Genomic DNA, 13209 nt, shown 5'->3' with positions numbered 1-13209 from the left:
GCACAGCAAGAAAAAAAAAAAATACTGAATATAGATATTCTCTACAAGTACTCTATATTTAATACAGTCCTATCAACAAGTTAACCCATATCATGCACAATATTATCTTTCTAGGCTGCTTTATAAGCTGCTTGTCCCTGTACAGTCAATTAAGGTATTTACAAATTCAACAAATATTCTACACGTCTTTAAAAAAAAAAAAAAAAAGAAACTTGATGCAAGTTAAGAAAAAAGAAATCTTGATCCCATCCAAAGGCCCTCAAGTGTAGTTAGTACAAGTGAACAATTTTTTGCCTAAAGGGAATTGAATAATGTACTGTATCTGCACACACACACCTATACACTCACAGATATCCATACATTCATACACTGCAGAAATACAATCAGGTACTGTACATAATGACTGCAGAATTTATGTACTAGGAATTGTTTTAATTTTTTACTCTGATCCAATGTATGTACACTTAGCTTCTTGGAGGAATCAAAGCCCATCCAGTGTCTCAAGGCATTGGGAGGATTCTTTAAAAAAAAAAAAGATGAGTGTATGAATTATTCCTCCCTCCACAGGGTCCTCTTCTCAAGCTTATCTTATCCATCCTTGGATGTGACTTCTGCGGTCCTGCTACTGTCTCTATTCCAGAAACTCTGAACTCTGGAAAGAGAATTCAGAATCGAATTGTTGGTCTGAAGAAAAGGCACTACCTGCTGAAGGAGCACTGCAGGGACTGAGATAAGCTGTCATACCCTCAGCGCTTCCCACCGGCCCTCAGATCAAGCTCAATGAGAGGGGGTCACATGCAGGGCAAAGGTCATTTAACATGCCATGCAGCATTTCAGCTTCCTCCTTCACAGGTGCAGGTGGATCACTCAACAGAGTGGTGACAGATGAGGATGTGTCAGTGCAGTAATCTCAAACATGCTGTGTGCACTGCTCCCAATACTCAGTTTACAGACAGTTCACTGTATTATATGTGTATATATATATATATACACACACACACACACACACACGAGATCTGCCTTGTGCGCTGTAAATGCATGATGGAATTACATGACTAATGACGAATTACATTATTAAATACAGAATCCTGTACAAGCTTCTGTGTTGGAAAAAAATACATGGTGTAATAGTCATTTACTGTAGACACTGATTTCTATTTGAACATAGTAGATAATATAAGAACCAATAACAAAAACAAATATAGTTCAGACGAGCAATGCATAGTCCGTAAGAGATTCCTGGTACAGCAAGAATGCAACACTTGTTAATATCAAAGTGTTAATTTATATATGGATTTAGGTAATATCTGGTATTTCATGCACTGTTAAAATCATGACTGGTTGAGCTACTTCCTATATAATGAGCTGTGGGTTTCCAAGCCTCTCCATAAAGATTTCCAAACATAAATGTCTTTGACGAGTTGTCTGTATTTACTGTGTATTGCTTGGCACTGGGGATGGACGTGTGATCATAAAGCCATGCGCTGTTGGGACAGCCCTTTAAGAGAGCTGTGGGGATTGAGCAGTCAGTGCAGCACCTCATACTGGTCTGTGAGGACTGATTGGCTACACAAATGAGTTCAAGGAGTTCATGGCATTTATAGGAGACGGGGCCTCCGAGCTCTCGTGGCCCTCAGCAGTGTCCCTGCTGGCACTCTTTCCACTATACTGGCCGATAAACGAGCCATCCTCGTTGAACTGTCCGTCTCCTCCTTCACCGTAGTCAACTAAACTGTCGTCACTGTCGTCCCTCTTAACTGTCCCATTAGATGGTGTGCGGCTCCCTTTTAATGGTTTATGGTCCTCATTGTCACTGAAGGAGAAAATAACATGCAGGTGTTACAGGTGAGATGTTGTGACAGATGCAACAAGGAGATTAGTGATCACTTTTTTAGATGGAGCACTGGACAGCCAATGGTAACTTTTATCACAACCTACTGTAAGTTTGGTAGGTAATGGTAAACTTTTTTTTCCCACATTGAAAATAAGTTGACTTATTTCTTTACTTTTTAAACTAAACGCAGCAGCTTTCAATAATATGCAACAGTGAACATTTCTGCCCACTGCACAAGAAGCTAATTTGAATTTGGCTTGCTCCATGTCTAAAAAATGGTAGCTATGAATGATTAGTTGGTTTCCATCAGGCAACAGGGGAATAAAGCTCAAGCAATCATACCCTCATCAAATTCCCCCTGAAACCAAAAATGACATGGTAAATGTGTTGCTTGACAAAAGCATCCCCCCCCCCCCACACACCACCAAGACAGAGGTTGTGATGAAAAAAAAAAAGAAAAACACCAAGCCAATGATATGAGTAAAACTTGGAAAGCAAGTTTAGCCAAACATCCCCCAAAGCGAGCGTCATAATAATCACAAATTGGCAAAATGCATGAAACATCTGCAAAGAAAGTTTTCTTTGGATATCAGATAGTTGAAAACACTCCACATCCATGAGTTGACTGTCAATGAGATAAGATCACAAAGCCATCATAATGCCGAAATGTTCTTAAATATAATTATAATAGATAATAATCAGTAAGCAAAAGCATTTTCAGGAAAAAACTAGCACAGTAAAGCGGCACATTAATGACTTAAAAGATTTCTCTGTGCACTCTACATGATGAAGGCTTTATGACCAAATATTAAACTTGATGACAGCTGTGAAAACCTGGGATGTATATACAGCGAGCATTTCTCTCCAGGGTGACTCAACTGTCCACTGACCCTCCTCACATGCTAGACTTACAGAACGATGATCCCCCCCCCCCCCCAATCATCACCCCTCCATCATCACCCTTACCTTTCCTGAGACCTACATCCCTGGATTCGGATGAGGAGATCCTGCTGAGATCCCACACAACACAACAGTCACTCCTACACGTGATTGCACTAAGCACACACTTGAAAAGCTTTTATGAGAGTGTGGCACTTTGACAGGCACATACGCCATGTACATGTACAGTCTGAACTTACAGTATGCTCTCCTGCAGTCAAACAAGAACAGCTCAGTTGAGTTAAGTTATGCATTTATTGACATACTGTAAGGTTCCAGCTGAGCCTAATCAAACAGCATGGACATAATTTATACTCTCGCAAAGGCACTATAATATTCGTACACTTTGCCTTGTGATTTTTATTGTCTACTGCGTCTTTGATGTCCATCGGAGACATTTTCTTGTAGTGTAAATAGGCTCTCATTTTATCTTCCCAGAATGCGGGTTTTAATTGATAAGTCTCATGATATTCCTCATTTTTCTTATCGTCAACAAATCCCATGAAAAGACAAAAAAACAACAAAAAAAAAACAATGAATTAATTACACTAACAAATGTTTACTGCATGTCCAAAGCCTGATATTTCTCATTCCTCAGTCCCATAGCGCTCCATTATTGTTCAAAAACTATTAACAACATTCGAATGAGCCACATCGTTGCACTGGGTGATGTGTTCCTTCATTTTGGGTACTGTATTTTTTATCTTTATTTTTAATCGATCGGTAATATACCATCCTGCTGCTTTAAATACCGACAAGTCAATAAAACTTGGGAAGCATGGTGTCAACCAAACATCCCCCAAAGCAAGCATGATAATAATCGCAAATTGACAGAATGCATGAAATCTGCTGCTGAAAATAGTCCCCAACAAATACACTGTTTACTCTTATTACCAAAAAACTACAGTTCCAAGCTGTTTTAGGAAATTATTTCGCTCTAAAAAAAACATGAAAGTATATATATGTATATTTTTTTTAAAGATTTTGTAAGATCAGTAGGAATATGGGCTTGAGGTCGAGAGGTAGTGAGAGACGTACATACACATTGTTGGTTTTGATCTTTTCATGGAATTTTTTTGACACTAATAAACTGTAGAATATGGCTAACCTTATCATCTGAGAACTCTTACTATTAAAGACCGTCTCCTGGCCTGTAATAAACAGCATTAACTAGCTCTTGTACTCTCAGTGATGACTGCTTCCCTCAAACATGCTGATAATTTCATAGTAGATCCATATGCATCTATATACTGTATATCTATATATAAACAATAATTCCAGTCAATACATTATTGCCTAGAGCAAATTTTCATACATTAGGTCTTCACACCATGCATATCATATATATCTATATATATATATATCTATATATATGGAGATATATATATATAAATCTATATATATATAGATATATATATAGATATATAGAGATTTTTATTTATCACAGCAAAAAATCCATAGAATAGATTTATGTAGACATAATACAAAAAGTAATATAAAATATAAAAGCAAGACATCTTATAAATTGACTTATAAAAACAATATTCAAAAGGCTAGCTATACAGAAGTAAAGTGCTTAATTTTTCTTTATTCTGCGTGCAATTGGAGAAGCAGCCTAGAAAGAGGATGCCAAGAAGCATAGCTGGATAACTGCTGTAAGTTAGCAGGAATGATGGTTTCAGTGATTTTCAGTCCTATGAGGGTCATGTACGTAAGTAGCAATACACTAGGCAAACTGTTAGTACTATATATACTGTACACACAATGTATTATGAGTAGCTTATTAGTTGGAATGGAATTTGATGTTTGGGGTCATTTTAGGATTCGTTGCAAATCAATCTAGCTTTTTATTTTTTCCTGACTTTCCTGAAGTTTTAAAACACCCAAATCCCTTGAACCTGAAGAATCCTGCTTCTCAAATGACACCACAATGTCATATCAAACACATACAATACAGAGTCCAACACAAGTTGCATCCAGGATGTCCCAAAACCCAGGAATCTTGTGCTTCACGGTGGTAGAAGTTCAAATTTGGGGGGGGCACGACTTCTTCTTGTTTTGAATTTCTGTTACTGGTGATCCTGGGTCATTTATTGGTCAGCTGTAAGGCTGGAGAGGAGGGAGGGAGTGCAGAGCTCCAGCCCAGCCACAGAGAGGAAATGCGGCACAAAGCAGGGACGGGGCAGGGGTTGATGGGTAAAATTGGCTCTGGGGACTCCAGAGGCCGGAGCACTTTCTCTCACCTGTATTCCCCAAAAGTGCAGTCATCTTCTTTCATGGGCTGGAACTCTGGGTCTGTGTGCGCATCCTCCTTCTCTTTGACTGTTGAGAAAAGAGGAGGCCATTTGCAAAAACCAGCTTACGAAGCAGAGCAACCTGTGAGGGTGTGTGTATAATATTGCATATTGTATGGAATAGTGTATAATGTTGTTTTTATAGTCGTCATATTCATTGCTGTTCATTCTTCAGATTGAATGTGACTGAAAGCTACGGCAGAGTACTGCTGCCTCATTTTAATGTTATAACAAGATATGTAATTTTATGTTATGACGTTTTTTTTCTTGTTCTTACTACACACCAAAGTATTCAGTATTACTAATAATATTGTAACATATCACTTTCTCTTATTATATCACAAAACTTTCTCTCTATTTCACAAAATGAACATATCTCATTAAAATATTCTCTTGGTATTACATAATACATTGGAATGTTGTTTAAGAAGAAACTTCCATATGTTGTTTAATGAGAAAAGTTCCCTGCTTTAATGACTTAAGTCAGTGTGTTGTTTTAATGAAAAATATTTCTGTATATATTGATTTTGTGTGACGATAAGTTTTCTAATTTAACGAGATAAAGTGTCTTTACAATGAGAAAAGACTCGTGTTTGTTGTAAGAATGAGAAGAATTTGTCATTATAACATGAAAAATATCTTATGATAACGCGAGACGTATGTGGCTAAAACGATAAAATAGCAATACGCTGCAGCGGAAAGCTGTTTTAAATCTTAGCATGATTAGTATGATGTCAGTTCAAAAACAAAACTGGTTAAAATCTAATCTTAAAATCCTACTGAATGTCGGTAAAAAAAAGAACTAGAGTGTGGGTTTATAATATATGTGTGTGTCCATGGTGGTGTTATAGCAGCCACTCACCAGGGTATTTCCCTCCCTTATTCCTCTGGATGAAGCAGATGATGAGGAGGATCAGGATGAGAAGAGCGATGGCACACATGAGGCCAATGAACCATCCCTGAGTGGCGATGTCCACCTGTCTGCTCGCCACAGCTGGCCAGAGGAGAGGAACACTTAAAATTTATGTCTGGACTATCTTTTGTCCATCGGGAAGGAATAATAGAAACAGTCATCCACACTTAGGTGTTAAAACAATCATGTGACAAGTGTAATAAGTCAACGTTAAATATGTTTAAGAATTCTCTTAGTACCTACTAGTTAGAGATTTCAGTTCATGAGTGGATCATGATTGCTCATTGTTACAAAAAACGACTACTTTCATGTTAGATGAGTTAGAAATCTCCTAGATTAAGTTACTGGTGACTTGAACACATAGAATCCACATTAGTTCTACATGTAGGAAATCAATCTTTGTCTCGCAAGAGCACACAAAGACAATCATCGATACACACAAACATACACACACAATCACAATAACACACAAACACACAGACGTGGGTTCACTGGGTGATATTAGGTTGGATATTATAACACTTAACATATATTTAACTTCAATATGAGAATAATATCCACTTTTCTAATTATAAAGTCTTCAGGATTGACTTAGTTATGCTGAAACTGAACCATACAATCATGCATGCTGCTATACGCGGTCTCTATATCACTACAGTACATGCCTAGCATACAGAGTGACCACAACACATCTGTTAAACCCATGCTTGACTGGGTTAGAATTACTCAACGGCACAAACTACTACGCATTCTACACACGACACAGTGCAAGACCAGGCCAGGCCAGGCCAGGCCAGGCCAGGCCAAGGTGGAGGCGACCGCCCAGGAACTGCCTCACCTGGTACCGTGACCAATAGCTCCTCGGAGTGGTGGAGCGGCTGGTCGTGGTGACCTTTGGCAACCAAACGCACCCTATAGGAGAGGCCCCCCTTTAAGCCCTTCAGCATAACGTTCTGAGAGCCGTTCACAAGCTCTTTTTGCCATTCCTCTTCACCTTCACCTGCAGGGGGGACGTTCATGAAGACAGATATGTTTTGGGGAGCGAACACAACTTCAAATGGGCCATGGAGGTCATGACATCATGAGAACTAGTTGGATGGTTGAAAAACAGCATCTACTGGTATGGGATTACACTATAGGCAATGCTATATACAGTATATTAGATTTAAACACTTAAATAGTTAACTTAGTCTGTGAATGAATTCAGGGGCCCTGAAAGATCAATGAACTGCAACTGAAAAATAGACAAGCAAAAAAGAAAACGATTTTAAAAACTTGACTGCACATGTGGAGCATTTGGACGAAATTTAAAAAAAAACACTGCAAAGTGAGAAAATTACAGAAACCCAACCATGTACAGAAATGCTTCCAGTCGAAAAGGAAAAGCTGGAAAGTTTCAAAAACAAAACAACAGACGTTTCTAGGGGGTGATAAAAAATGATCAACACTATTTATTGTCCCCTGGAAACGTGTTGATGTGTAACTACTTTCCGCTGTGCTCTGTGCGACTTTTCTTCTGTGCAGTGTAACATGGTTGTTTTCTCAGTTTGCAGCGTTTTTAGTGTCACACACACCAAGGCTATAGGGATGGCGGTGACTTCTTGCATTCGTGGTGCCCAGAGGAGGATTCCCACTGCCCTTGGTGATCTAGACTTTTCCTCTGGAGTCAACCCTGAGGTGATTTTTAGTGAAATGTCTGGACAACTGTTAGATGGATTGCCAGCTTTGGAACACATATTCATTTCCACCTCAGGATAAATGAATAACTTTCGTGAATAACTTTAGTGGTGACTTTTCAGTCACCATCTAGAACCACCATCTGGTCAAAATATCGATTTGTCCAATACTTTGGTTTATTACCAAATACCTGCACAACTAATGATAATCCCGTCAACCTCAGCTGTACTTTGTGGTTGGTGCTCATTAGCAAATTTTAGCATGCTAACCTGCTAAACTAGGATGGTGAAAATGACACAATCAATAGATTAGAATGGTCTTTGTGAACATGTTAGCATGCTAACATCAGCATTTAGCTCAAAGTACCACAGTGCCTAAAGTACAGCCTCACTTAGCCACTGGCATGTCTGCAGACTCTTGTTTGCTGAATGCTGCACGTGTTGTCAAATTGGTGATGATGTTTTCTTAATTCACTTTTGTTTTTTCTATTTGCATGTGTTTTCTCAAGAGGCAGTGCTGTTGCCCTCTCAGGGCCACCATACATATACATGTGGTGAGGAGCTAAATATGAAATGCGTTTGACTGATGATCACAAGATTATGCTTTTTATAACAACATTTTCTAAATTACTGGGATCTATGATCATGATATTCCCTAAATGAATTCATTAAACAGTAGGTGTGAGAGAGCCATACTACAACATCAGAGTACTTTTCATCCTCACTGCAGGTGGATAAAAACAATGGAGAGCAGTTCAGTCAAATTGGCATAACAGGAATGTTTATGCTGCTCTATGATGTTTGTCTACACAGGTTCCAGCGAGATTGTCACGGGAAATGCATGCAACTCTGCTCAATAACAGCACTGAGTAATTAGCAATCCAATCACAGAGAGCCTTGTTCATCACATCTGGGTCCACGCTGGCAGAAGCCAACCTCAGCGTGACTGCCTTATTTCTATTCACCTGCACGAGCCAATAATGACGTAGGGGTCTCTTGCCACCTATGTGTAGAACTGATACAAATAAGGATGTGTTGCTTTGCTTACTGTTTTCTACTATGTATTCTACATAAACGTTTTTCTCCGGGCCCCAGTACTCCCAACTGATCAGGGCCCCGTCCTCTCCAACCGAGGAGCTAACGTTCCCAAAAGGACTCACAGGCCGTGCTGAGCACACAAGAGAAAAGAAAACCATCAAGATTGGTCTGTTGGTCAAAAGACAATCCAATAACTGGCAAGTAGATGCTGTGATTTAATTATAGTCCCATTAAATTCTATTAGCATAACTGAATCTAGACCCTCATAGCCTTACACAATAACAATTTCAAATCAGGACACTAAACCAATAAACAAAAGAATATACAAAGCTGATAATGTAACAAATCAGACATGTAGTGTACAACTATCACAACAGTATCTGTACCCTTGTGGGGCGGACGGCGTGGAGGAGACCATGCAATGGGATGAGAGGTTTGGGTGTTTCCTGTAAACAACACGGAGAGGGGTAAAGACCGAACCACACACGAGACACACACAGAGACACATACACTTTCCATTGGCAGGGACACGACAGACGCTAAGTCATTATACACAACGCACACAGTTCATTGGCATGCCAAGCGAAGCCTAGCCGTGCAGCGGGAAGTATCACCAGCAGCCAGCCACCGTGGAAGGAGTGAGAAGGGGTCAAAGTCGCCATAGGCACTTTAAAAAATGCAGCCAAGCGCTTTGAAAAGACTTGTGTGGTTTTATCACATCACATTAAAAAGGCACATGTCACATAGCATCTTTATCTATTTGGCTTTGAAATTTCCCAAGCTTTGAACTCAGTGGAGCGTTTTGGTTGGCAGCAGAATTTGAAAGAGACGAGGGGAAATTGCTCAAATCGTGAGGAGTGCGTGCTTGCAGTGGGGTTTTGAAGCTCTGGCTGTGTCTGTAAAACATGCATCAGTCTAGATACCACTGGTACCTTCGCCCACATCTGCGTCAAGTTGTGATATTAGAGCTTGTAAAGAGAAACGGGACACAGAAAAACAACAGGACAGCAGTCACTGTATGTAACAGTGAGACATTTAGGTTGTCGTGCTGTGTAATCTAAGAGTGAATTAAATGTCAGATGATCGGTCTGAGGTTTCGTAGCAGCTTGGGTCAACTTTTATAACAATGCACCTGGATCACACTCATGTTCCACTTAACACGGACAAGGATGAAGAATGGATGTATATCATGCTATGTAAGACACTAAAAGTAAAATAAAATGCTACAGAATAATGTGCATTATACTGTACATTGAACATTTCACATACACAAGTAACATAACAATCTGACTCAACATTAAGGCCACAACTAACAATTATTTTCAATATCAATTAAGCTCATGATTATTTTTTCATTATTATATTAATAGTTTAGTTTAGTAAAATATCAGAAAATAGAGAAAAATACCCATCATCATTTTCCCCCCGCCCGTTAAAATTGCTTGTTGTCGGCCAAGCAGTCCAAAACTAAAAAATATTCATTTTAAATAATATAAAATCATAGAAGGTGCATTTTTTTTTTACATTTGAGAAGTTGGAATCAGTAAAATATTTGGCTTTTTGCTTTAAAAAAAAATCACTTAAACAAATAATTTTCTAAATTGTTGCCATCTTGTCATTTTTTAAGTCAACTAATTGATATGTCGACTAATCCTTTCTGCACTACTTTACAAAAAACACTCAAATGAGAACACCATGCTTTACAATTAACAGCATTTCAGTGTTTGGAGGAATGTTTCTCAATGTAAACCAACAATGTCTAACACAGAGAGGTGCAGCCTCGTATGAGCTTCATTCCAAAATTGCAACACAAAGCACAACTCTTCTCCATAACAACATGCTTTTAATGTTTTTGGCTATCTCTGAGGAGTCTGAGGCTGTGTCTGGTTTTACCATCATCTTTTTAAAAATACCTTTTACAAAATACAAAATTACGCCTAATGGATACCGACATTTCCAGGATAAATATAAAAAGCCGTAAAACATATAATATTAAAGCCGAATTTCCCCAATTTTTTTTTCCCACCACATGCAAACTTTCATCTTAACCCATCAACCACCATGACAAAGGTAAGATGATGAATAAAGTCTTGTGTACCGAAGAGTTGTGGGATGTGCCTTCATTCTGCATGAACTGTGTGAGTGTAAATCAAACATATGATCTGTAGATTAATGCAAAGTTTAGATACTCTTACCTGAATTACCTAAAAATGGTATTAATTAGCCAAGATATTCTCCTAGCTTTCCACTTGAAGAAACATGAATACTATTTGGATCATTTTCTTTTAGTTGTCTACATTTGTTGACTTACCTTCATCCATGATGGTGACAACTTCCTGAGAAATGGCTGGGCCTGCTCCCCTGCCTGTTTTCGCATTCAAATAAAACTTGTAGCGTGTGCTGTACTTGAGGTTGGACAAAGTGACTGAGGTCTCATTGGCGAGCAGGGCCAGCTCCTCCACTGGGCCCAGCTCATTGGAGTTATTGACTACAGGGGTGGAGGTTGGGTGACAAGAATAATGGGATGGAAGGGGGTGGAAGTTGGGAAGTAGTGAAGGTAAGTTGAAGAGAAGTAAGAGGAGGATTGGGTCGTAGATGGGGTTGGAGTGTCAATGATGAAAAAGGTGGAAATGAAATCATTTGGAGCACAGAGGTGTAGGGAGCAGGAATAAAAGGTGGGAGTGACAAAAGTTGATTTGTTAATTTGAGTTGTTGTAATTTAGGCAAAATAATTTGTTTGAAATGCTCTTAGACTATTCAAACCCTTTTTCTTTATTCCTTTCTGCCTCTTAATCTGACTTTGAACAGGATGGCAGTACAAGACAAGAAAAAGAATGACAAAACTATAAACTACATGACGGAAGGCGACTTTAAACACTGGGCGAAGATATAAAAGCTCACTGTAGCCCAGTGCTATGATTCACTTCAATTAGTGTGAAAGCCTCACCTGGCTGATATTTGAGGGTGTAGCCAGTGATGCGTCCATTGCGATCATGAGGAGGACTCCATTCAAGGGTTAAAGAGTCCAGGTTTGAGTTGGTGACTATCAGGGAAGTAGGAGCCCCAGGTACTGTGGGAAAACATAAATCTTGAAACCTTACACGAGGTCGTCAAAGTAAAGCTGAAGAGGGTTACAAATGAATATTTTAAATGAATGATTGAAGAGACGCAGTACGTTAAACAAGGATGTCAGGGTTCCACTTTATGCAGACTGGCCAATGTTAACAGTTGCACTCAAAAATGTGTTTCGCTTATTGTCCCTTCACTTAGATGTTTGACCTTCACACAATAATGTTTGTGCAGAGAAACCTGCAGCACATGTGAACTGAAAATGGACTTTTCAGTAAGTAGGAGACATCTTGACTCCAGCCATTAAACTTTTGAAATCGAAAATATTTGTATATTCATAGATTCTGGGTTTTTTAAAGGTGAAGTAGTAGATGTAATTTTTATTTAATTTCTAACTATCTTATTGTTTTTTTGTCTGTGCAAAAACCATGTTACATAGAAATTATTATTCAAAGCAAAGTATTTTTATATGTCTACAATAATTTCTGGAGGGGATCCTTAATTTATTAATAAGTGACAATCAGATGCACTTTAAAAACTGACTTTGACTTTAAAACTGACTTTGCTTGTCCAGTGTTTATCTATAGCATCAACTATCACAAGGGTTTTATAACTGAATTCATGTTCAATTTTAAAATATAACCTTATCCTTGAGGTTCTATTATTACTTTGAGGAAATGTCTGCTTTCTAACCATATGATTTTCACCAAGAGTTTGAGCTAATATGGAAAATCGTCATTTTGTATTTGTTGACCATACATAATATGATATTTAGGCCAGATGTCTGCTCCAATAAGCAGTTTTCCTTAATCATAATACAGTGTTTAATTTTTGTTAACTTCTGTGGATTCCTTGGGCTCCAGATGAAATTAAAAATCAATTTGTCATTAAAAAAAAAAAAAAAAGAAAAAAAAGCAGACAGACATAAAGCGTGTGTGTGTGTTCCTTCTCCTACCTCCCTCGGGAGTTTCAAACTGCTGGGTGGGGCTTGGGGGGCCCTCTCCTTTGCCATTATAAACTCTGACGTTGAAGGAGTAGAGGCTGAAGGGATGCAGACCGGGCAGCTTGCCATGGCTGTGGTTCCCACTGAAGGTCAGGATCAGCTTCTCGAATAGGTTGGGGTTGTGTTTGTGGAGGCTGCGCTCTCTCCAGTAGTACACCTAACAAGATACAGTTCGTATACAGTAAGCACTTTGGGTGTGTGTGTGTGTGTGTGTTAAGGTTGGTGGGATTGGTGCACTATTACACTGCATGTAGTCTGTTATACTGCACCTTATATCCTTTGAGATGTCCCCTTATTAGTTTATGAGGCACAGGATCCCAGTGCACCTCTGCCAGAGTGCTGTTCAGCACCACAGCCTGAACATTTTCTGGAGCTGTTACTGGCACTTTAAAAGAGACAAATAACACAACAGCAGCTAAATACAAAGGCAAACATACTGAGTA

The 13209-nt window shown here is 38.9% G+C and overlaps 1 protein-coding gene across 5 annotated transcripts in view; it reads right to left on the bottom strand.

Moving 5' to 3' along the window:
- Positions 1-1018: 1018 nt before the first annotated feature.
- Positions 1019-13209, bottom strand: part of LOC120793081 (neuronal cell adhesion molecule-like) — a 77113-nt gene continuing 64922 nt past the window's right edge. For 3 of the 5 annotated variants that reach the window (XM_040132761.1, XM_040132760.1, XM_040132762.1), the window contains 10 exons: positions 13036-13151; positions 12719-12923; positions 11642-11764; positions 11006-11182; positions 9081-9140; positions 8705-8824; positions 6819-6980; positions 5930-6061; positions 5017-5095; positions 1019-1813 (listed from right to left, as the gene is read on the bottom strand). In XM_040132761.1, the coding sequence (XP_039988695.1) occupies positions 1567-1813; positions 5017-5095; positions 5930-6061; positions 6819-6980; positions 8705-8824; positions 9081-9140; positions 11006-11182; positions 11642-11764; positions 12719-12923; positions 13036-13151 (1421 nt within the window). In that variant the 3' untranslated portion in view covers positions 1019-1566. The remainder of the gene's footprint in view (positions 1814-5016; positions 5096-5929; positions 6062-6818; positions 6981-8704; positions 8825-9080; positions 9141-11005; positions 11183-11641; positions 11765-12718; positions 12924-13035; positions 13152-13209) is intronic. The other 2 variants (XM_040132763.1, XM_040132764.1) reach the window with 1 other exon arrangement.

This window comes from Xiphias gladius, chromosome 8 (genome assembly GCF_016859285.1).
Source record: "Xiphias gladius isolate SHS-SW01 ecotype Sanya breed wild chromosome 8, ASM1685928v1, whole genome shotgun sequence".
NCBI lineage: Eukaryota > Metazoa > Chordata > Actinopteri > Istiophoriformes > Xiphiidae > Xiphias > Xiphias gladius.
The sequence above is the reverse complement of the archived record's forward strand: the minus strand, read 5'-3'. Positions and strand labels throughout refer to the sequence as shown.